We start from the raw sequence: 25,921 nt of genomic DNA on the forward strand, positions 1-25,921 counted from the left end.
GTGGCAGAGTCAACATAGCTTTCGTAAAGGGAAATCATGCCTCACCAATCTATTAGAATTCTTTGAGTGGGTCAACAAACGGGCACAAGTGTACTTAGACTTTCAGAACGCCTTTGACACCAAAGGCTGTTAAGGAATATATGCAGTCATGGGATAAGAGTGGACGGTCCTTTCATGGATCAGTAACTGGTTAAAAAAATAGGAAACAACGGATAGGAATAAATGGTCAGTTTTCAGAATGGAGAGAGGTAAATAGAGGTGTCCCCCCCAGGGATCTGTACTAGGACCAGTGCTATTCAACATGATCATAAATGATCTGGAAAAAAGGGGGTAAACAGTGAGGTGGAAAAATTTGCAGATGATAAAGAATGACTAAAGATAGTTAAGTTCAAAGCAGATTGCAAGGAGTTACGAAGGGATGTCACAAAACTGGGTGATGGGGCAACAAAATGGCAAATTAAATTCAATTGTTGATGAAAGCAAAATAATGCACATGAGAAAACATAATTCCAACTATACATAAAAATGATGGGGTCTAAATTAGCTGTTACCACTCAAGAAAGAGATCTTGGAATCATTGTGGATAGTTCTCTGAAAACATCTGCTCAATGTGCAAAGGCAGTCAAAAAAGCTATCAGAACATTAGGAACATTAGGAAAGGGATAGTTAATAAGACAGAAAATATCATCATGCTTCTATACAAATCTTTGGTATGCCCGCATCTTAAATATTGTGTGCAGATCTGGGCACCCCATCTCAAAAAAGATATATTCGAATTGGAAAAGGAACAGAGCATCGCAACAAAAATTGATTTAGGCATATGGAACAGCTTCAATTTGAGGAGAGATTAAATAAACGGGGACTTTGCAGCTTGGAAAAATGTTGACTAAAAGGGGACATGGTAGAGGTCTATAAAATCTTGACTGGAGAAAGTGAATAAGGAAATGTTATGTACTCCTTCACATAACACAATAACTAGAGGTCACTCAATGAAGTAAATAGGCAGCAGGTTTGAAACAAACCAAAGGAAGTACGTTTTCACACAACACACAGTCAACCTGTGGAACTCTTTGCCAGGGGATGTTGTGAAGGCCAAAACTATAACTGGGTTCAAAAAAGAACTCAGAACTCAGAAAAGAGTTAATAGAGGATAGGTCCATCAATGGCTATTAGCCAGGATGGTCAGGGATACAACCCCATGCTCTGAGTGTCCCCAGCCTCTGATTGCCAGAAGCTGGGAGTGGACGACAGGGGATGGATCACGAGATGATTTCCTGTTCTACTCATTCCCTCTGAAGCACCTGGCATTGGCCACTATCAGAAGACAGGATACTGGGGTAGATGGACCATTGATATCACCCAGTATGGCCATTATGTTCTTATGAAAATTCTGCTGCCTTTATTTGATCAAAATTCCCATTGACTTCAGTTGCAGTTTTGTTCAGTACAGTTAAGCAGAATCATTTTACATAAATATACTTGATTGTTACTTGGGCACTAGTCTGAAAACTAAAGCAAGGAAGCCAGATATGCCTACCTTTCCTTTTTAGGGTAGAGAGAGGAAAGGATTGTTGTGGACTTAAATGTCAAACAAAATATTGTAAATAAATTAAATTTAAAAAAAAAGGGGGGGGGGAGCGAGAGACTGGATGAAGCAAACCAAGGCACAAAACAGATACAGGATCAAATGAAAAGTTACAGTATTGCAAACCCCAAGAATTCAAAAATCATGAGTCAAGCCCCCCCAAAATCATAAAATCAGCATAAAAGGCATGAGATTTTTAAAAAGAATAAATTAGGGTTGTTTTTTCTTTGCCTTCTGGATTTTGAGACCTTAGGTTATACTCAAGACATGTTTTTGAGTTTTTTCTGCTACCATGAGGGGTAGAAATGCATTTTTAAATGAAAGCTCAGATTCTCATGTAATCACTTGACTTCAGGAGCTTTAAGGAAAACAGATCTCACATGACTTGTGTTGCCAACTCTCAAGATTTTATCACTAGTTAGAAGAAAGTAAAATGAGAAAGGGAAGGAGAGGAATTTTAGGGCTGATGTAGAGGTCCCATAAATTCTTAAATGTTACAAAATTGTTCTGTTCTGTTGTTGAGTGTGATGCATTTAGTCAATATGACTTCAGAACTGTATTTTCATGTCTTGTAAATATTTTGTATTAGTTTCTTGATGATAGCAAAAAAGAGCACCCTACAAAGAACTGCAGGCATGTTTAAACAAAAGGAACCACTTCATTCTTTAGGGCTTGTATTGTGCATCTTTGCTAGTTTCTGAGACATATAGCAGTCTATTTGGCAGATCGAATACTAAAGCTATGTTCCATATTTGTTTGTTTTACTATTTGCTTGAAAATGTCATGATCACCAGCTAAAAACAAAGCAATCAAAAAGCTTCTCTGTTTCCCTTATTTTTGAAACTCTGTAATTCTGGTCAAAGCAGTTTATCATTGATGGGGTTTTATCACTTTAAATCAAAATTTCTTTGGTCTGCTGTCTACATGAAAACAAGAGAGAGATTGCATATTGGTGGTGGTGCTCAAGATTTACCATAAATGATCCCGTTAATCTTTCTATAGAGTCCATTCCTGCAAGCAAGGAAGCACCTTCTGAGAGGTAATGAGCACCTTCAACTCCTAGGAAGTAGGCATGAGAGTTGAGGGTGCTGACTGCGTCCCCTTGCAAGATTGGAGCATTTGTGCTCTAATGCTGTGCTGATGTAAGGCTCCTTGTAAACTGAGAGATTATATGTAGTTTTCTGAATAGTGTTTTAGTTGATTTTTTGCTAGCTTTTGCTAGCTTTTGCTTTGATATTTATTTTTTAATAAAGGGACATGCTGCAGCTTTAAAGTAGCTCTTGCTGTCTAAGCATCAACAGGCATCTTTGCACTGCTTTAGCCTCTGTTCTCCAATCATGCCTACCTAAGTCAATAAGTATTGACAGGCTTCCTTATGTATTAAAGGTTACCTTTTAGCTTGTTTTATGAATCAGAGCAGATGCATAACTTGGCATTGACCATTTTTGTCCCTCCCCTTCTTTGCTTTATACAAACTGCAGCCCCCAGCTCATTGCTGTCTCAAGCCCCCTCCCCCAGCAGGGAGAAGTCATTACATGAAGAGATCAGCTTACCAGTTGTCTTCAGTGCAGTGGCTGAGAGCAAAGCTCTTGGTAGTACTGAGTCAGAAGGAGAGAGAGTGGTGCCCAGCAGAACTACAGGGCTGTGATACTGAGACACAAGTGCATCTGCTAGCTGTTAGTACTTGGCAGAGGGATTTCTCCTTTAGGGTAGTTCTAACTTTGGGTAATAATGTTTGTCAGCTACCTGATATTAACATTGCTCTACTTTCAAACAGCAGTGTTAGCAAGACCTGAGGGAGAGGTAAGCCTAGTATAAAGTCTTGTCAAAAATTATCGTCTTGTCAGAATTTAATTTCCTCTTCTATCTATCAATAGGGATTGTGAGTGATTTTATGTTGTGTAAGACTAATGTGAAGTGTTACATTTTAGACTTGCGTTGTCTGCTGCTGTATGAAAATAGCTGTTTGCAGAATTCTATAGTTGCTAAAATGAAACTACCTATTGAAAGCCAGCTTGATTTTAATTGTTGCACAGAGGATACACCATGTTTTGTGGATTTTTCTCTGCTAATATGTAGAAAAATATAATACTGTTTAGAACAATCTGTAGTGTTGATGATATACAATGTTAAGTTCAAGTTTTCTGCAGGAAAGATGTATGATTGAAAAAAGTTTTTACTTGGTGTTTTTCTTATGTAAAACACTGCAAGTCTCCTTGTATGGAGTATATTTATAATATGGGTGTGAATTCAATGTGTGTGAATTATTAGAATAATACATAAGAGATAGGAAAAACTATCCCTGTTTTAGAATATATGTGGTATCCCTGAAGGAATTTTGTGATATTCCTATTAATATGAGAATTCTAAGTGATGGAATGAAACAGTCATTCCTGTACATTTGAAGTTGCTGCTTCATTTGCTAAATGCGCTTTTCCAGGTTTTTGCTCAGATCAGCCTAGTTCTACATCAAGCCCTTATTGCACATTGAAGCAGAAAATTTAAAATAGTCATTTTCCATTTAGGAAAGAATTCAGCAAACATCATTATATAGATATGAAATATCCTTATTATTGAAATCACTGGCAAAAACAAAACTGCTCCTTGATACATTTGATACTCTTCTCTCCCCACTCCCTAACTAAAATGTGATGCATATTTATCCATTTGTTCTTTTAAAATGCATATGTTATTCTTTAATAAGCCTCTTTTCTTTAAGCTCTTTTGCATATTATGTCAACAATATGCAAAAGAGCTAAGTGAAAACTAAATCTTCTGAAGGATGGTGATTTCTGCTTTAAAGATCTAACTTCTGTTGTTCGTGTCAGAAGGTTATAATAGCCTTATTACTTTCCCTGGTAAAAGAAAGTGGAGGTGAACTGAAAACACATCTAAGTTGCTGCTGGATTGGCACTGGTTATTACCTTATAGTTCTAGATAGAGAGTGCATTTTGCTTTCAGAGTGGTTTAAAAAAGGAATGGTAATATTTGTGATTCCAGAAACAAGGTCTATTTTAATGAAATCTTGTGTTGGGAAATGCAGTCTTTGATCTAATTAAAAAGGTGGGGGAAGTTTTCATCAGAGGCTCAGGGCATTTAAAAGGGTGGACATTCAGAGTGACTAGAAGCTAATCATTGCCCTCTAGTTGTCACTGAGGTTTTAACTTTCCTGTTGATTGTCACTGAGTAAAGAAAATGATAGATGGACTCACCTTACCCGGGCGCAGGGACTTTGAAATGTGTGGTGGCTCCTATGGAAAATATTTCAGTTAGATTGCATGCACATGTGGTCTTCAGAGATCCATATAAACAGTAAATCTACTGCAGCAGCAGTGTTGCCTGCCAATTGTCCTTGTTAGTGAGTAAAATAAAAGCAATGCTGTGTTCTTACCTGGAAATGAATTGCTGCAGTAGAAGTGCAATGTGGAATGTTTTAGAACTGTAATCCTTATGCCATATACTTAACACTGCTGTACTGTTAACTTGAGTTTTTCAGCTAATATTGCAGACTACATGTGAAAAAGGGATTGGAGTTGTATCATTGATCATATGCTTTACTACAGTAATGAGACATCTGCTTTTTTAATAAAATTATATGTCTAATTATGAAAGCCATATAATAATTAAAATACACAATGTCTGATAGCAATGGAGTAGTTCCTTTGTCTGTGAGTTGCCAGAGACCAGTAGATAATCATGTGCATTTTTCTGCTGCAGCTGCAGATCTTGGCTACATAAATATTATCTCTCTAGGAAACTTATTCAATTAGGATTTTTTCCTTTCTGGATAGACAAGGAAATAAAAAGACGGAAAATAAGTGAGCAGCCATTTTAAAAAGTAGCCCGTATTATAGTGTGCTGATTTAAAGTGTTGCATTTACTTCTACAAATGTTTCTATTGCTTTATAGTTAGGACCCTACCAAATTCAAGGTCCATTTTGGTCAATTTCACAGCCACAGGATTTTAAAAATCTGAAATTTCATGATTTCAGCTATTTAAATCTGAAATTTCTCTGTGTTGTAATTGTAGGGGTCCTGACCTAAAAGGAGTTGCGGGGTGGTGGTGGGGTGTCACAAGGTTATTGTGGGGGGGGATGTTGCGGTACTGCTACTCTTACTTCTGCACTGCAGCTGGCGGCAGCGCTGCCTTCAGAGCTGGGCAGCTGGAGAGCAGTGCCTGCTGGCCGGGAGCCCAGCTCTGCAGGCAGAGCCACTGCCAGCACCAGCGCAGAAGTAAGGATGTCATGGTATGGTGTTGCCATCCTTACTTCTGCACTGCTGACTACAGAGCTGGGCCCTCAGTCAGCAACCACCACTCTCTGGCTGCCCAGCTCTGAAGGCAGTAGCACAGAAGCAAGGATGGCATGGCATGGTATTGCCACCCTTACTTCTCTGCTGCTGCTGGTGGGGCACTGCTTTCCGAGCTGGGCACCCAGCCAACAGCTGCTTCTCTCCATCCACCCAGCTCTGAAGACAGTGCAGAAGTAAGGATGGCAATACCCTGACCCCCCCTAAAATAACCTTGTGACCCCCTGCAACTCCCTTTTGGGTCAGGACCTCAAATTTGAGAAACATTGATCTCCCCCATGAAATCTATGTAGTACAGGGTAAAAGCACACGAAAGACCAAATTTCATGGGGGGAGGCCAGATTTCATGGTCTGTGGTGAGTTTTTGATGGCTGAGAATTTGTTAGGGTCCATTTGTAGGGGGGGGGGTGTGTATTTGTATTTGTTAAAGGTCTGCTCATAAAAACATCAGCATGTGATGGTCTTTTTCTTGCCAACTTGTTCTTTCCTGCATTCTAATACATGCTCCTTTGGTTATTCAAGAAACATTCGAGAAAATCATGAGAATCCAACTGTTACAATTTCCTCCTTTGTGAAACGTAAAGAATTCCTGATTGTATTTGTCTGGTTATTTCATGATTGTTTTTAGTCGTTGGGATAGTGAATGAATCGACATGATGTCACTTAAACTGCATTGCTCCACTTTTCCTGTCTTTTAGGTGATATTTTAGGATCAAGATTTTTTTTTTTAATCCAGAAGGGAAATGTGGCAGGGTAATCTTGCAACTTGCTCATTACTCACACTAGCCCAGTATCAGAACCCTTTTTGATACTGTTTGCGAGGAAATTGCAACTCTCTTCACCCATAGCTGGATGCTCAAAATGTTACCTTCTTCCTGACTCTTACTCTCCCTGGAGATCAGAGTACAGATTATTCCTTCTCTACCGGGTGTCCAGGAGCAGTTGTCCCCACCAACAGACTGTACAACTGGTTCCTGTGACTAAGAAAGAAGTAAAGTTTATTTGGCATTGGTTAGAAAATAATGAGAAAACCACAAAAAACTGAAGCAGACTAAATCTATCTGAATTTATGCAGAAAGTGCAGTGCTTGGCTCTTATTTTTAAAATTATGGTTAAGCATTTTTTTTTTTTTTGAAATCCTGTATTTTTGCAAGTCCTGTGTCTTAGCTCCCAGTGTGACAATTCACTGAGTTCCACCCTTTTGCTGAAACTTTCCTCCAGGGCCAGTGTGTCAGGGCTCAGCAAGGTAGGTTGTCCTGGGAATTCTCTATGTGCAACTGGAGAGTCTCTCCTTTAGTAGTTCTGAGGGACTTCGTATGCCCATATGTTAAGCCTTCATTAGCATGCTCTACATTACCTCATTCCTTGGTTCAGACATCAGCACACAACTGCATCATATTTTATTAAAATCATCCTTCTTTCTATTTCAAAATACTCAGACTTTTAAATATCCCCTTTGCAGTTTGCAAGTTACACATTTGTACATTTCAGGGGACTCTTTTGAACTTTTGTAAGGGTTAAATCTCTTCAGCTGAATACTCAAACCATGCCTCCTCTTCCATTGTGGCAGTTGCTTTTAGCCTGGGAAGGCCAAATTGTGCCACCTTACATTGAGACATACCCTACTCCTTGAATAGTCCTATTGATTTCTGTAGGTGTCAGTGGAGCTATGCTGACTTGCACCAGCTGAGGATCTGACCCCAAGGAAGTTAAGCTTTAAGTAGTGAAATATAAGAGAAGATTTCATAAAGCATATTGAATATCTCACAGGATGACAGACATTAGGTTGTTCATGGCATTTTAATCATGACTTGTACTGAGTCTTATTTTTCAGATTTATTAGAAGTTTGATAGAATTTCTCTCCCATTAAAGATCTCTGTGGTCTTCAACCTGATTGGCTTTAATACGTTGTAATTTAATCCCTACACCCTTGTCCCACAATAAGTTCCATGTTAAAGATTCCTGCACTTGCATGGAGCACCTGTGTGGTTAGTGGAGCTTGATCTGGCATAGGGGTCCACCCAAATGTGTTCCCTAACAGGATGGAGCCCTAAGGGTATGTCTACACAGCAGCTAGACACCTGCAGCTGGTCCGTGCCAGCCCACTTGGGCTCTCTGGGCTCGGGCTGCGGGGCTGCTTCATTTCTGTGTAGACTTCCGGGCTTGTGTGAGAGCCCAGGCTGTAGGACCCTGCGGGATGGGAGTATCCCAGAGCTCAGGCTCCATCTTGAGCCCAGGTGAAACAGCCCCATGAACCTGAGCCCCATGAGCATGAGTCAGTCGGCATGGGCCAGTTGCGGCTTTTTGTTTGCTTGTAGACATACCCTATGTTGCTCATGACCACTGACTTCAGAAAATAAAATGTATGTGGAAATGCATAAATCTTTACAAAGAAATTCACCCAGCTTGGGCTCCTTAGGAAATTCTCATCCAAACCCATGTGATACTAAACCAAGGTCAAATAGTAAAATATCTGGATTTTTTTTTTAGTATTGTTTGCAGTTAACATTTTTAAAATTCTGTCTGCCCGACAATAAATAAGTGTACATTATAGACATGGCAAAAAAAATCAGCCTCAAATGTAAAATAAATATCTCCTTCATCTGTGTTTTCATCTGTATGTGAACTACTCATAAACGTATATTTCTAGCTGATTTTTTTGGTGCATTTAAATGGATGGGAACTAGCTTGTAAACGGTTTCCGAATCCTTTTCAGCTCTAGGATGATATTGTGTCCAGGCAAAAGAATTTTTTCTCCAATCACTGTAGTAATTGGATTTGTTAAAGAAGCAGAACTTCTGTTCAGACAGATGGGATGTCATTCGCTTTGTACTTCCTACAACACTCAGTATGAAGCACTGAAAATCTAACCACATTCTTAAAGGCTAGTTTCATCAGCTGTCTGTCGGAAATACAACATGTTTTATTAGTTTAATGGTTGTTAAAGTATCCCCTATGAGTTTAGGCATGGGGAGGGGATCAAGACAGCAAAGTGAACATACAAAAATAGGAAACAGAATGTATAGGTCTTTATATCCCTGCCCACTGAAACCACAGAAGATCCAATGTGTGAACTATGGATGTTTCAGACACTTCGATTTGGTTGAGTGGAGTAAAGGTTGTTGCTAGGAGAGAGTGCTTTGTACAGCATCATGGATTGCAAAAATAGGAGGAGATATGCAGGAATGCAGCTGATCCTGCCTGCATCAATTCCTTGCCCACATCATGGAATTGCAAACCCCAGTTCCTGACTTAATATTTCCCTGGAAATGTCACAAGTCTTGGAGATAAAGGTCCTCGCTTTGTGGGTGGCCAACATCTTTAGCAGAAAGGTTGGCTTGCTGTGGCAAACCATCCTGGGTGGCCCTTAAAAATTTCTGTTCAGTTGCTTATCTGAACCATGCAAACTTTGCACTGAAAATCTTGCGAGAACAGCCTTTCTCTTAGTACTTTGCATGTCTGTTCCCTTTTCTAACCGGAAGCAGGAAGTACAAACATGGATAAAAATAAATAGAATATATTTCTCTTTAAAATTAGACTAATTTGTTCACACCTAAAAACCCCGTTTGGTTCAAATTTAGGCCAAGATTCTAGTCAGTTCCTATTATATTGGAATAAGTTTCCTTATTCTCTCTTCCATCCTGAGACAGAGCTAGGGTCCATGGTGCCAGCTTCTAGCTGGGGTTTTGTTTCTAAAAATACATATACGTCTTTAATTCTTTCCTGGGTTGGGTGGTAGGAGCCAAGTCACTTAACAGCCTTCTTTTAAAAGTATCTTCAGGTTTTGTGTTGCTCGTATAGTAGTCTTCCTTGGCTGACAGGTCTATTTCTGAGGTCAGCCAAAGAGTATAGTTTATGCCAGCATTGTGACTCTCTTTCCATACAGTAGGGTATAAATCATGCTCTCCCTCGCTGTTATGAGAAATGGACTGCTTGAGCAAGCGAAGAACCCAGTAAACATCAGGCCATGGTCCTTTTACATATTTTCCCTGGTTGACTGACATTTAGTCTGTCATGCAAGAATTCACCCCCACCCCCCAATCTAGCATGTATGACCAATTTTCTTAGCATGCTCATTGGAATCTTCTGGTGTCATTCTAAAAAGCTCCATACATTGTGTCAGATGTTCTATCCTTGAGATGAGACCATGTGGAATATTTAATATGGCAGTAAAAATAGGCCAAATGCCTTTTTAAGCTGTAAACGTGGAAGCAGCATGTCATAGAGCAGACGGTGCCGGCCCCCCCGCCCGCTGAGATTGCGCCTGGTTTACTGCCTTCACCTTTCTATCTATGGTACTTGTGTGGCTCTATTACTGTAGCATTTGAATGCTTCACAAGCTTAATGTATTTATCCTCAACACTGCTGTATTTATGGGATGTATGAATGTGCTTATCTACAGCACCCCTGTTAGGTACGAAAGTTCTCTTATCCAAATGTCTGCCTCAATTTCCCAAGTGACTTGTCCAAAGTTACACAGGAAGTTTGTGGTGGAGCAGGGAATTGAACCCAAGTCCCTACCTCACCACAGTCTGTTGCCTTAACCATTTGGCCACCTCAACATTCACTGTTAGGCTTTGGACACCTTGTTACCAGAAAGAAGAGAGCTTGGGCAAGATTAACAAAAATGATTAAGGAGCTGGGGAGATTGAAAGATTTAAATTGAAATAGTTTAATCTAAATAATGTCTGTGAGGACAGAAAGGATAATAAAACTATATTGTCCACAAACAAATCATCAGTCGAACTCTTGGAATGGAACACTCCCAAGGAAATGTGTGGGAGGCCTATTGCTCAAGAGATTTACAGCTAGACTGAACAGATACCATGAAAATATATTATCGGGGGAAACACTTTGTTGGGTGGGGGATGGAATAGATAACCTAATCCTGGGTTGGCAGGGGAATGTGGCTGGCAATCTAACCTAACAATATATTGACAGGGAGGTGAACTATTTAACTTACTACTGTAGGTTTTTTTCCATTCCTAATTTCCATGGGACTAATATTCACCTCAGTACACAATCAAGGAACCTTGTTTCTATTCCCATCTCTCCCACGCCCTTGCTGTGTGACCTTGAAAAACTCGCTTCACTTTTCTGCATATCTGTAAAATGGGGATACAAAAGCTGTACTGATTCTTCTGAGACATGAGCCCTCCTAACATGCAGAGGAAATTTCCCATAAAGTACCATGGATACTCCCTATGTCTGTGGACCATGGGGATCTTGTGGAGCCTTTGGATGGGCAATTGAAGAGGCTGGATTGACCTTTAAATTTTATAGCATATATAACAGAAAGTTCCTTTGGATGCACTGTAAATTTACACTATTAAGATTATAGTAGATGATAAAGCAGATGGTAATTTATATATGACAGTAATTGATGTCATCACAATTAGTTATAATACCCGAAAGAGAGACCTACTGGAGCTGAAAAACAAGCCTGTAAAGTGCACAGCACAAAGTGCAGCCAATCTGTGAATATCCCCTCTGTTGTTGTTGTTGTGCATAAACACTACAGAGATATGGCATACTTAACTCCATACTCTCTAGTCGTGTGCTGCTACTGCTATCTCTCAACTTTAACTTCAGTACTAATAGTTATCCTTTGCTATAGAAATGTGTGTGTATGCTAGGCTGATTTACCATCAATAAAGTTGTAATTTATATTGTTGTAGAAATAACTCCTAAAATGATTCTTTCACGTTTCATGAATTTTTCCTCAAATATCCTCAAGAATTTCTCATTCCTTCCCATGCATTAACTGCTCCTGGATCTTCTCCTCCTATGCGAAGTCCAGGTCTGTAATACCAGGAATATTGCAGATCTTAGTGAAGTGCACTGGCAGTGAGTTGTGAATATACCGTGGTAATAGCTTTTGGCCCATAAAACCTAATCCAAAGCCTATTGACTTTAATAGGCTCTGGGTTAGGCCTATATTGCGTTTCTTGGTTATGTTGCAAGCATCTGAGGAACACAAAGATTAGGTTATAATAGTGCATGCATCTTCTAACTATAGCCTCATATTTGAAATCCACTATAGGTTAAATTCATTTCATCATTGGCAAATAAATGGTTAAGCTTGATTGGTTAGCTCATTGATTCTTAAATTTCATAGACCATTTTTCCAGAAAGCCTTTCTCTGAAAAACCTGTTGGATCACTTACTAGATAAAGACACATGTTTAAAAAAATGTACCATGAATTTTACACATGGAAATATCATTTTATTCAGAAACTAATAGTGCAGTAAATCCTTTTTTATTCTACCGTACTATTGGTTTACTTGCTTTATTTAGATTTTATTTTATCTTTTGCTTTAAAAATAATAATCCCCTTAAAAATACGTTCATCAGCATTTAGACTTAGCAATGTAATATTAATGGTTTTATTTACTCTGGCATAGCAAGTTAATCTTGAGTAGCAGAAAGTTTGTAAGAATGTTAAGATTGATCCAAACATGCTGAATATATAAATGGAACAATGAATGTACAAGGCAGGGTAGTTTACATTGCGATGTACTGAAAGATACTCACTTAAAAAAATGTATGCCACAAAGGCAAAATAATTCACCATAATTACTTTTAAATCATACAGTTGTTATACAAATAGTTTGTTCTTTTAAAGATCATTTCTCCGATTTTCCGATCTCTTTATGGAAATGTTATAAGGATCTGATTTTCAAATGCTCTGATGTATAATGAGGCATAGGAATGTTTAAAGTTCTTGTAAACTCCTGGCTGCTGCCTTTGTGAGGTAATATCTCCTTTTATCAGCTCCCTACTTTAATATTTGGGTTTATCTCTATTATTTACGGCAGCATTTTGTACGTTCTCTCTCTTTGCACCTAGAGTGTACACATTTTGAAGGAGACATAAGGAGGTTGGTGTGTTAACGGAATTACCCAGCCTCTTCCCACTAAAACCCTTCCAAAAATAAGAGCTGGCACATAAAAAAGGCTGCTGTAAGTAAACACACACCTTGCTGTTAATGTCAAGACTGTAATTTTACTACAAGCTTTCCTGCAGGCACAGTGATATGGATGTATTAGTAGCAATGCTCACTGGGCTGTGGATCAGAGTCCATAGTTCAGGTGTTAAAGGTAATTAAGTAGTGATCAGGAACTTAAAGCACATTGTCTTTGTGTGGTTGAAATACAGTGGACAGGAGATGGACTGAAATACATAAGCTGTATTCTCAACACTGCTGATACCTGTAGCTGTCTCGATTATGCCTTCCATATGCTTTCCTTTCATTGCTCCTAAAAGGACAGCACTAGCAATCAAATGTCATCCTCCAGTGTGTTTTAAGACCCTTATTTACCAACATAGCAATTATATCGACAGCAGCTACCTTGCTTCTCTTTAAAGACTCTTTTTAAATGAGACACATGAAAGTGGAGCGAGCGAGAGAGAGAGAGCATTCAATTAAAAGGTCTATCTGTTTGTGTCTGCCTGAAGCTATTGATCTGTTTCTTCATGGGTGCCAAAGAATTGTTTTTCCCTGGGAGAAATAAGAAGTGTGGATAAGGAGGAAGGATATGTCAGGGCGGGGGGCAAGGGTTCTTGAAGAGTTCTCTCTCCTCTTCCCCCTCCTTCCAGGGGAAGGGAAAGCCTCCATTTTGGGAGATACAATAGGCTAAGGACAGTTTTGAGTGAATTTTCTCCTGCCCTGTAATTTTGTTTTGTGGGGTTTTTTTTAATTTATTTTTTTACAATAAATGGTTTTTTGCTTAATTTTTCATTAGATTCCTCCCAAAAGTTAGGTTTTCATCAAAAAACTGGAAAACTCCAAAGTTTTTAATTTATATTTTAAATCAAAATGGTTTTCATTCTTTTTAGACAAACTCAAATATTTTCATTAAAAATTTTGTTTAAAAATATTTTCAACAAAAATCCATTTTTTATTTTTAAAAACATGTCTACCCAGCTCTGTTTAACGGGTCACAAATAAGAGAAATATGGCAGTAAAAATCTTGGATATTTGATGTTTCAGTGTATGATTATTTCCTTGCTCTTTGGAAATTAAAATTATGAAAGCAATGGTAAAAACATGTGGGAATGCTACATTTTAATATCAAACAGTCAACAGCTTTACCAGAACAATTTACCTGCACTAAAGGAAGATTTCTTGTTTCTCTCTCTTAGTTTAGTATTTTGTGATGTTCCTTAGCTTTACATAAGCTGTTCTTATTAGTTTTATTTCTGATGAAATCAAGTAGTCTCTTAAAGGTTAGGACAAGGCAGCATTGACACCTCTGTTGTATTGGATTATATTGATGATGCTGTTTATATTAAACAACGTACTGTACTTGAATCAGGTCTGGAAACCAGTAATCAAATGTAATTGTTAGAGAGAAAATAGTGTGAGATTCCTGTAAGATAAGCATTTACTGGGTGGGAAACATAACATCTGTACATGAGTAAAACACTTCAAACAGATGTGCTGAGCTCTTGCTTGTAGGTGCTTGAAAACTGAGATTTATTTTAGTGCTCCAATGAGCAGGTGATAGTGAAGTATTCTAGCCAGGGGCGCCAAGTGCTCTGAACCAATATCCTCCAGAAAAACATAAGGACATAGAATGGCTATGTTAACTGCATTTATTGTTTCCTTGTTAATCAGGAAACTATCTGAGGTGATCTAGTAGAGTTACATGTTCTTTCCAATCTGTTGAACTAAAAGTGACTGCTTAGGTGTCTAGATACTGAATAGCTGATTTCCTCTGGGGCATCTTCAGCCAGGCACCCAGGCCATTCTCGAAAATTTTCAGGGTGGGTGTTCAGTGCTGCCTAATGTAACAGGTAACCAAGGTCAAATGCATCACAAGTGCTTCTCTGTGTATAATACCAGGTATAGCTTAATTAATGTGCCTGGTTTCCAGTGGAATGGTGGCACTCAAAAGCATGATGCAGCAACAAACGAACCAATAACTAAAAATAACTGAAAGTCGTAGCACTATATTTTGGCTCTTCAGCAGTTGCCTCCACTATTGTAGAATGCTGCAGGAAGAAATGGCAACTTAATGGAGAACAGTGAGCAGAAAAATGATGCAAAAGAGCTGAATTCTAGTGGCACTCATAAAATGTCTAATAGGTCCAACTTCTCATTGTGCTGCCTAGCCCAGGATGTGACCAAAATCGTTTTCTTCTTCTTTTTTTTTTTTCAATTCAGCAGCAGTTTGTGGTATCAGATCGGAGCCAGAATTACTGAATGCATCACTAATATTATGCTGACTTATTTTCACTATAAATAACAGAAATGATTAAGGTATGCAGTTATATACCCAGACAGTGGCATGGTAATGCTTAATACCTAACTAACAATGAGGAGTCTGCTAGGTTCTTAGGTAATGAGTTCTCTCTTTCAGCAAAAATAGAAAGGAGATGGAGGGCCTGATTCTCATTTACACTAAGTCCCCTTTATATTACTCTGGTAATATAAAGGGGCCTTAATGTGAATGAAAGGCCTGAATCTATTGAATTCTGTTCTGTTTCTTTGTGTGTGCAGTTTTCCCCCCTCCTAGTGTGTCCTAGACAGGGCCTCTGTCCTTCTTAATTTGTTTAAGGACCAGCATTTACCCTCACCAGTGAAGTGCCATGAAAATAAATGTTAGTGTCTTTGCCCAAATGCCCCAAAATACCTCACTGTAGTTGCTTTGCAGCTTTCCATGAATACACACATTTTTCTCTTGCTTCCATGATTTGGAGAAATTTCTCCAAATCAGGTGTTAAAGAGAAGTGAAAAAGAAACCTCTTGTCTGTCGGCATTTGATACAGGCATACAATAATAATGTTAGAAATATTTGATAGGTATTTGGTGGGAAATGGATCTCTTTCCTATAGAGCCAGCACCTGGCTGCCATATGCTAAGAGTGTAGGTAAAGAGAAAAATTATTGAAAAGTCATGTAATACAGAAGGCTTCAGCACTCATAAACTTCTATACAGAGACAAACTACTAGAGTCAGACAGAGAGCAACCTTGCATTAGTCTGGGTTTCAGTTACAATGAAGACTTGGAAAAACAATTAGATTCAGCAAGTGCAAAATGTATGGAGAGGAGAGGGATCTTCCTGGACAAGCCAGTAGATCTGGCTGCCCATGGAGGGGAGAGTATTCTAAAGATTTCCAAGGAGTGGTTGTGCTCCATGGGATGGTTATTGTTCCTGTGTCAGGTGTAGTACCTCGTGGGAGTGGTGCACCACTCACAGCTCAAGGAAGGGGAAAACTAGGTGGGAAATCTGTGGGACCTGTTCAAAGAATCAAAAATGCATCCCTCACAGCTGTAACTTTGCAGGATTATATTGTAAGGAGTTTGAGTTTTGGGGTGGAGGCTTGACAAACAGATCCAGCATAGGAATCCCTCATAGATTTCATGGTTTGAGGAATATCTTTGGATCCAGGAATGCTTACACGCATCAGCTTTGCGGCATTTGATATATTTGTAACCTATTTAGAACTTTCCAAACTGCATGGGGCTTTAATTTCATTATGCTCAGGTGAATCTATGGCACATATCATAGGCCACTTACTTTCTGATAAACATATGAAGTGCTTCATCTTGAGTTTCAAACATCAATCTTTATGATCATTGGAGTAGACATTGCTAAATAGAAGACTAACAAATTTATTTGAGCATAAGCTTTTGTGAGCTAGTGAGCTGTAGCTCACGGAAGCTCATGCTCAAATAAATTTGTTAGTCGCTGAGGTGCCACAAGTACTCCTTTTTTTTTTGCGGATACAGACTAACACGGCTGCTACTCTGAAACCTAAATAGAAGAGTTTTGTTAGCATGAGATACATGATAAAAGTTAGGGAATGAAAAGACTTAGTGGGCCATTCTGTACACCTTCCTGTGAATGCACAATTATTCCTTTTCTAGTGTTTTGATCAGTAACATTTTTATAGTCCCAAATCTTCTGTTAGGTTCTTCTTCCTCCTCAGTAGATCTAACTAAAAGGCCAGTGACCACCAAATGCTTGTTTCTAATTTTTGGCATTTTTTTCTTGATTCCAGTAGAGACCTTTTGAATTTTGGAGTAATATACGGTAAAGTGGCCATAGGTAAGGTTGACCAGTGACCCCAATAGTTTAGCTAAACCCTCTAAGAGACAGAAACACAAGACATTGCTTCCTTGTGCCTTGTTGTTATGGATTTGTTATTGGATCAGAGGATGATTAGGGTCAGGGCACTCGCCTTTACCAGGAAATTTAAAAAGCTGAGCTGGGCACAGAGATTAATATGACATACTTATATTAGCAATCTAGAGCCCTGAACAGGTGGGTATTGGCAAAGATAAACTTTTAGCTCTTCTGGCTGTGCTAATTAGGTTGTGCTGGTTGTGTAGTCCGGCTTCAAGATGTAGGAGGAAAGTGAGGGATGAAGGGCTTCTCAGGAGCAGGATACTGCATCCTCTCAATCTCTATAATACTTGATCATCACAGCTCTGGATTCAGAAATGTTCCCTCTCTTCTGTACCCTTTTTTCTTTATCTCCAGTATAACTTAAGAGACTAGGGAACCCCTGTGGCTTGTCTAGAATCTCTAGCCACCTCTGCAATCTGTAATATCTTACCTGGCCTCCTTTGGCAGCCACAGTGTATCAATGAGTCCTGCTATCAGAACTGACATTGTGACGCTAATAGGAAAGGAGAGAAATGTCCTGTACAGCTAGGTTTCAGAAAAAGACTCCAGCAGAGATTACTGTTATAGCTCTAGACGTTCACAGTATTGTGCATTCTTCTCCCCCTTTATCTACCAGCTTTGAATTTATTTCTGACCATTAGGCATAATTTTCAGTGTATTAAATATTGGGTAAATGCATTTCCATTAATTAAATGAAAGGCTGTCCAGACAGTCTATGCTTGGGGTCACTGTGACCCTACAGAACTTCTTTTCATAGCGCTCAGTTATGGGACTCTGGAAAATGATAGGCAGAAGCTTGAAAGCTACATTCACAGCCTCTTCCATGTGAATCTTGACACCTAGCAATTGCATTGGAACCGGGGAGAGAGCTGTTCAGTTGCATAAGTAAAGTAATTGACTGGTCTCAGTCCAGTTCCTGATTTAGAGGTGTCTACATGACGATATCATCATCACAACTGACACTAATTGGTACCTTATTGATAGTTTCAGCAGATAGTCCAAGTACCGAATGAGCTATGGAGACTAAATTACTCCTTTGCTTTTAGAGGTGATACCAATAGGTTGAGTTCAAGTCACACTGGGGAACTGTAAGGAAACTTACGCCATCGGTGCCTATCTTGTGCCTGTCCATTGGGTAAGCAGAGGATTTTGCTGCCTAAGGATGTTGGTCTGGCCCTTTTCATTAGCAATAAATGTAATTTAAAACAAATTATCATTTGTAAAATGTTTGTTCCCCCACAACAGAGCTGCTGAGTGCAGCATAGACGTGCAGTAATTTCTCCCAGTCCATACTCTAGTATCTGTTTGGTTGTCCTCTGACCTCCGACCTGTGCTAATGTTTTCTTTTGTTTAACTTCAAAACCAAGGACGATAATGTATTGTCATGTATAGCTGCCTAGCTAGGATGTAAAACTGCAATTTTTGAGTTTACAGAGAAATGTCACTGTAATTCCCAATTTATTTTCCATTCAATCTTTTGGACTCACTAGTTGTGACATCATTCATTAGGTTAATCCTAATTGTGTCACTTCAATTATCATAGATTTTAATTGTGAAACGAAGACCTTTCTAATCCTTTTACAATTTTCCCAAAGGCAATTAGGAGAAAAATGTAAATCAGTGTTTGCAAGACAAGGTACAATGTGCAGAACAGGTAGGAGTTAACGTGCAGGATGTAATATACATTTTCATGTTGTCAGAAGTCAGTATGGCAATGCTGAAAAGTCCATTAGTCCTTGGAAGTGAGGAATGGCACTTGGTATAGCTCCAGCCATCTATGCAACTGTTAAGATTTGATTGAGAGCAGATGAGATCAAAAGTTAACATCTGCAGCTGTTTTCAGCTGCTAAATAAGCACAGGAGAGCTGGTGAAGCGGTATTTAAGTGAAAGAGAAACACTTCAGGGCTGGAAAGAGCAAATTTCAACACTTACAACAGTACAACACTCTTTCCACATGAGTTTCAGGACTGTGTTTCTTTGCTGTGTTCAGGGGGAAGCTCTGAATATCTAGCAAGCAAATAAAATCCTGCAGAACTTTCAAAACTTCCATTAAAATATATTAAATTCTTTCTTGGATGGGGAAGTAATGTTGCCAGAAGGTGCTAATGTTTCTGCTTAAGGTCAACAAAAAAACTTCATGTTATTGCAAATGGCTTGGCAAAAATAATGAAAGAAAAAGTATTGAATACATTAGCTGTTTTCTTAACAAAATTGCCCTACATTCTCAACAGGATAGTAAGGAAATGAGTTGAAAATATCAGTCCTGTGGAAATTATTGGGGGCTTCATTAGGGGTGCATGAAAGGAAACCAAAAGGAGTGAAGACTCCAACAGAGGAGTTTAAGGGACAAACCTGTATATTAAGGACAATATCCAGGGGGGTGAGAAAAACTGCTTAGTCTAGATGTTGCCGAGTCTAATAGGGTTGTGAGTTTAAACTGTGTGCTTATATTTTATTTTATTTTGGTAACTAACTCTGACTTTTTGCCAATCGCTTACTCTCACTTAAAATCTATCTTTTGTGGTCAATGAACTTCTTTTACTGTTTATCTTTACCAGTGAGTTTGCCTAAAGTGTGTGGTAAATCTGCTCAGGTTTGCAAAGGCTGGTGTATATCCACTTTCCATTGATGAAGTGGTGAACCAATTAATACATGTGAACTGCTCATCTTGAGCAGTGCAAGACTGTATATTCCTGAGGTACAGTGCTGGGAGCTGGGAGGATTTGGCTGGTGCCTTTCTCTATAGTATTCATGAGTGGCTCTGGGAGCATTCATCTAATCTAGCTGGATGCAGGGCTCCACATGTGGTTGTGCTGAGTGATAACAGGGCCTGGAGGGTTTGCTGCTGGTCACTAGCAAAGCATTGTGAGAGAGAGTCCAGGCTGGGGAGTGAGGGGCACATTGGTCCCGCAGTCCCAGGCGGCACCCCGGGGATCCCGTCACACCTCTCAACACAGGGAAAGAAGAGAGCTGTTTTCCAATGCTTTGAGGGCGTGGGGTGACTTTTGCTACCAATATTTCTAAAGGCAGTGGGAGCTGGGTGGCTAAATCTTATGTAGCTCATTGTACATTTATGTCTGGCAACAGCTTTTTATGGTAAGAAAGAGCCATCATAAACCTGTGCTTCTGGGGAAGGCTAACAGCATAGTATTGTAGCTATTCGATACTAAGTTCTTCATTCAGTTAACAAAAAAACCTCTCCAGGATGAAGCCTCATTCATGCCTTTTGGGAGTCCAATGGAGATGGTCAGTGCATGTGAAAGAGACAATGATTTTGAACATGGATAGCTCTGCCAAAATGATAACATGTCCTTCCCTTCCACTTTATTTGCAAAATTCCCACTCTGACCATCGAAGATGGACATTTTCAGATTCATAGCAGTGGTGAGATGAGACTTTGAGACTGTAGCTTTACATACCTCTTAGTTATAAAGAATGTGTTATGTCAGCAAGGGGAAAGGTTATATTTGGATAAATCTTAGTAAATGTCTGTAGCAGCTGGCTATGGACCTGCCCAGACAGGTGTGGGATAATAGGGATCATCCCAGTTTTGGGTTCTCATTGGCTTTGAGGTTATCATTAGCCTTGGAAAGGAGAAGGGTGACTCTGCATTCCACTAGTGCATGTTAACAGGAAACCACAACATTTTCTGCATACGTGAGATACCCTCGCATGAAGTGAGATATGAGGAGAAGTCACTGGAATGGATGTTAGTTGTACACATACACTTTGAAAAGGTAAATCTGCTTTTATCAGGAGGATTTTATTCACATTTCTTACATTTCACCAGAAGGTGTACATAATATAAACCATTGTGTATGTTTGGTTTATTTTGTTATAAATGAGGCTACAGCATCAAACCAGTCGGAGAACACTTCAATCTCTCTGGTCACGCAATCACAGACATGAAGGTCGCTATCTTACAACAAAAAAACTTCAAATCCAGACTCCAGCGAGAAACTGCTGAATTGGAATTAATTTGCAAATTGAATTAAATTAAATACTATTAATTTAGGCTTAAATAGAGACTGGGAGTGGCTAAGTCATTATGCAAGGTAGCCTATTTCCCCTTGTTTTTTCCTACCCCCCCCCCCCCGAGACGTTCTGGTTAAACTTGGATTTAAACTTGGAGAGTGGTCAGTTTGGATGAGCTATTGCCAGCAGGAGAGTGAGTTTGTGTGTGTGTGTGTGTGTGAGAGAGAGAGAGCCTGGATTTGTGCTGGAAATGGCCCAACTTGATGATCACTTTAGATAAGCTATTACCAGCAGGACAGTGGGGTGGGAGGAGGTATTGTTTCATGGTCTCTGTGTGTATATAATGTCTGCTGCAGTTTCCACAGTATGCATCCGATGAAGTGAGCTGTAGCTCACGAAAGCTCATGCTCAAATAAATTGGTTAGTCTCTAAGGTGCCACAAGTACCTTTTCTTTTTGCGAAGACAAACTAACACGGCTGTTACTCTAAAAAAAGCACCAATAGGTGTTTTCCCGTGCATGAATGTTTAAGGGATAGGATTAGACACAGTTAGGACATTCCAGTCTGAGAAGATAATGTCCAATAGCATCATGTGATATAATCAGGGTCTCTTTATTATGGTTCTGCACAGTACTTGTTAAATGCCTCTAGCTGATTGTACAGTATTCACACAGAGCTGCAATTCACTGACAGTCTGCCAGGGGAACCTATACTGCAGTACCCCACCAGCCAAAAGACGTCTCACAGTGGGGCAAAGCAGTATAAGCTGCCTGCATCCCCTTTTCTCCAGGAGGCTCCTGCTCCAAATGTTTCTGTCCTGTGATGTGTGTGTAGATGAGATGTTCCCTTCAAATGAATGGATGTTTTGTTTAAAATCATTGCTGAAATGCATGGATGCTGTGAGAGTACTGAAGGAGTTAAAAGGAGAACTCCACATAAAAAAATTAATACAGTAGATGAAAAGGAGTGGAAAGCCATCCTCTGTGGAGCTGTAGAACTGACAAGTTTGATGAAAGGTAATGTGCATAACCTATTGTTTTGTCAAAACTTAATTGCCTCATACTTTTCTGCACTATTGACCACATCTTAAAAAATGACTCCCTATGGCTGGCCTACAGGGATCACCCTCAGAGATTCCAGTAGTTATATCCTCTGTGTCTGAGCTCCAGTATTATCTCCTTCGGGCTTTTCTTAATCAGTTTGACAAGGGCAGTTCAGATTGATCAATCTCAGTCCAGCAATTTCATTTGCAATAGTATTTCCATGTTTTTTAGTGGGCTGTCTTCTCCAGCGATGTATTAAAAGACTGCTACTTTTTTTTTTTTTGACGTTCCTCTGTGGTAAATATTCAGACAGTTTTAACTACTGCCGAGTTTTCCTTTTTGAAGAACATATACTGTGAACTGTTGGTGTTCCACTGAGCTGGTCAACCATTAAATTTTTAGGCCCCAATTCAGCAAAACACTTACGCACGTGTTTTTGTCCAATACTTAGTAGTAAGGCGTTGTACAAAGTCTTAAAGTTATCAGTGGTAGAGGTTCAGTTAAATGAGCTACTCTACTTTACTCCCAGAGCAAGCCAAGGGCTTCTCCTAATGTGGAAAGTCTATCACTGGTTGACACGGACTCTATGTTAACACAATGCAAATAATGCATAAATATCTGGGGCAATTCCATTTTCTAATTACCTCTTCCAGAATAACTTGACACACTTCAGATATAAGAAGTAAGAGGAGGGAATGAAACCATTTTGGAGAATGTTTACACTGGGCAATTTGGGTTTAGAACATTTCCAGATGCCAACATATTGCTGCATGAGAACAGTTACTTTTAATAAGACCTACTTTATTCGTGGGTGCGTGTGTGTGTGTGTATACAAGCTCCAGAAGAAGAGCTGAAAAGTACAGATGTGGTCATAAAAGCTGTGTTTTTTTATCTGGTTTAGGATTTTATACTGCTGCCCATCTCTGTAGTATCCTAGCACCTTTCATGTAAGATTGATAACAATAGCAAAGTTCTTAGTGGATTTCATGGAGTCTGTCATAAATATAAAGGGAAGGATAACAACCTTCCTGTATACAGCACTATAAAATCCCTCCTGGCCAGAGGCACAGAATCCTTTTACCTGTGAAGGGTTAAGAAGCTCAGGTAAACTGGCTGGCACCTGACCAAAAGGACCAATAAGGGGACAAGATGCTTTCAAATCTGGGGAGAGGGAAAGGCTTTTGTTTTTCTGTTCTGGGTCTGTCTGTCCTGTGTGCTTGCCGGAGACGGATCAAAAGAAGCAGGAACTCCAACTCCATTAGAATTAATAAGTACTAGCAAGGGAATGCCTTAGCTTATCTTTGTTTTGTCTTGTGTTTTTCTCTGTGCTGAGAGGGAAGGTGTATTCTTGGTTTGCTTTTCTGTAACTTAAAGTTGCCCAGAGGGAAATCCTCTGAGTTTTTGAATCTGAGTACCCTGTAAAGTATTTTCCATCCTGATTTTACAGAGATGATTTTTACCTTTCCTTCTTTTTAATAAAATACATCTTCTAAGAACCTGAATGATTTTTCCAAGACCCAGGGGTTTGGGTCTTTGATCATTTTGTAACCAATTGTTTAGGATATTATTCTCAAGCCTCCCCAGGAAAGGGGGTGGAAGGGCTTGGGGGGATTTTTGGGGGAAGAGGAACTCCAAGTGGTCCTTTCCCCTGTTTCTTTGTCTAAACCACTTGGTGGTGGCAGCGTACTGTTCAAGGACAAGGTGGAATTTGTGCCTTGGGAAAGTTTTTAACCTAAGCTGGTAAAAATAAGCTTGGGGGGGTCTTGCATGCGGGTCCCCACATCTGTACCCCAGAGTTCAGAGTGGGGAGGGAACCCTGACAGAATCTCTGGCTGTTCTCCCTTTTTGAGATCAAAACTCTGCTTGGAATAATATTTTGAGGGAGGTGAGAATTGGTTGGGGTTTAATTGTAGAAGGGGCTTTCAGTGTTGAGTGTCCTCCCTGAGGTGGAAATTCATCTTATCCCTGTTCACTAATTGGGACCATTGGAATATTAATAAGTCTGGAATATTGTTGCCTTTCCCTGAATTAGCCACTCTTCCACATCAACAGCTTTTGGGAATATAAACAATGCAGCATCTCTTGAATTGAATACAGGTGCCTCAGTTCAGCAATGTACTTATACATGGGTAGCTTTAAGCACGTGAGTAGTCCCACGGAAGTCATGTGCTTGAGTATTTGGCTCAGTTGGGGCCATACTTAAATAGTGCTTTTGTTTCCACTTCCTGAGGGTGATGGGACTTCCTGCTGTAAGCAATGGAGCCATGTTTATTACAAATTTCAGGCCACACATAATGTAGTTGAGGGATAGTTAAGAAAAAAAATGTCATAATTATCTCTCATGAGTTTTGCTTTCTGGATCTATTTTATGTGTTGTCTTGGATTCCCTGATGTTCTGTGGTGTATGTGGGATTGTGACCGGGTGCTGCTTGGAAAGCCCTTATTCAGCTCCTGCCACCCCAGCCCCCAGTCAGGGGGAATGGATTGGGGCTGGGTAAATAGCCAGCGCTTGCCTGGGTACCTGCCAGCCTCATTAGCAGGAGCTAGAAGGCTGGGAGAAATTGGAGGAAGAGGGGGTGGAGACCAGGAGGGGAAGGTCAGGCTCGGCTCAGAGGGAGGAAGGAGCCTACTAGTCTGTTGCTGGTCAGGCCTTTGTGAGGCCAAGCTGTGTAAATAACCTGTAAATAGTGGGAAATTGGTGGTGGGAGACAGACACAAAGTAAAGAGCTTGGAGCATCCCTGAGTCTTTAAGGAGCGGGGCCAATGGGCCGAATCCAACGGGGCAGGGCTTGCAATCCATTACAAGGATTTATGAAAAATTAATTAGGTCAAGAGTGCCTGCTGGTGCCAATGTCATGAAGGAAGTGTCTTGAACAATCAAATAACAGTGTTGTGAATAATAAGCACTTTGCTAAGGATTGGCTTTTTGGTGATGTTTAAAAAATAACCTAATCACATCTGCTCTTTCTGTAAGAAACCTATAGTTGATTAGTCTGGATTCATCTTGGAGAGAGAGAGAGAGAGAGAGAGAGAGGGAGGAGATATATATAGAAGAGTCTGGTCTCAAAATTGCTTATTACAATTTTTATTTCCTGACAAACTTCCTCTCTCCCCTATGGTCTAGCTCAGGGGTGGGCAAACTTTTTGTGCCGAGGGCCATATATGGGTATGGAAATTGTATGGCGGGCCATAAATGCTCACAAAATTGGGGTTGGGATGCAGAAGGGGGTAAGGGCTCTGACTGGGGGATGCAGGCTCTGGGGTGGGGCCAGAAATGAGGAGTTCAGAGTGTGTGAGGGGTTCCAAGCTGGGGCAGAGGGTTGAGGAGCAGGGGTGGTTGAGGGCTCCAGCTGGAGGCGCGGGCTCTTGGGTGGGGCTGGGGATGAGGAATTTGGGGTGTAGGAGGGTGCTCCAGGCTGGGACCGAGGGGTTCAGAGGGTGGGAGGGTGATCAGGGCTGGGGCAGAAAGTTGTGGCATGGGGAGGGGTGAGGCCTCTGGCTGGGGGTGTGGGCTCCGGGATGGGGCTGGGTATAACGGGTTTGGGGTGCAGGAGGGTGCTATGGGCTGGGATTGAGGGGTTCGGAGGGCAGGAGGGGGATCAGGGCTGGGGCAGGGGGCTGGGGCGCAGGAAGGTCTCAGGGTGCAAGCTCTGGGCAGCACTTACCTCAAGCAGCTCCTGGAAGCAGTGGCATGTCCCCCCTACGGCTTCTCCATGGAGGCACGGCCAGGCAGCTCTGTGTGCTGCCCCGTCCGCAGGCGCTGCCCCTGCAGCTCCCATTGGCCACAGTTCCTGGCCAATGGGAGCTGCCGGGGCGCCACTTGAGGCGGGGGCAGCACACAGAGCCCCCGGCTATGCCTAAACATACGA

General features: G+C 40.4%; 1 protein-coding gene across 3 annotated transcripts in view; it reads left to right on the forward strand.

Annotated features, from left to right (window-relative positions):
- The window catches only part of THSD4 (thrombospondin type 1 domain containing 4), a 621,627-nt gene that overhangs the window by 378,250 nt on the left and 217,456 nt on the right, over window positions 1-25,921 (forward strand). The window contains exon 1 of one of the 3 annotated variants that reach the window (XM_073303719.1): window positions 3,171-3,388. The exons of the other annotated variants lie outside the window; for them this stretch is intronic. Coding sequence (XP_073159820.1) covers window positions 3,317-3,388 — 72 coding nt within the window. The 5' untranslated portion in view covers window positions 3,171-3,316. Of the gene's footprint in view, window positions 1-3,170; window positions 3,389-25,921 lie in introns of those variants that run through there. 3 annotated transcript variants of the gene reach the window in all.

The sequence above is a fragment of the Lepidochelys kempii genome, chromosome 10 (assembly GCF_965140285.1).
Source record: "Lepidochelys kempii isolate rLepKem1 chromosome 10, rLepKem1.hap1, whole genome shotgun sequence".
NCBI classification, from domain to species: Eukaryota; Metazoa; Chordata; order Testudines; family Cheloniidae; genus Lepidochelys; species Lepidochelys kempii.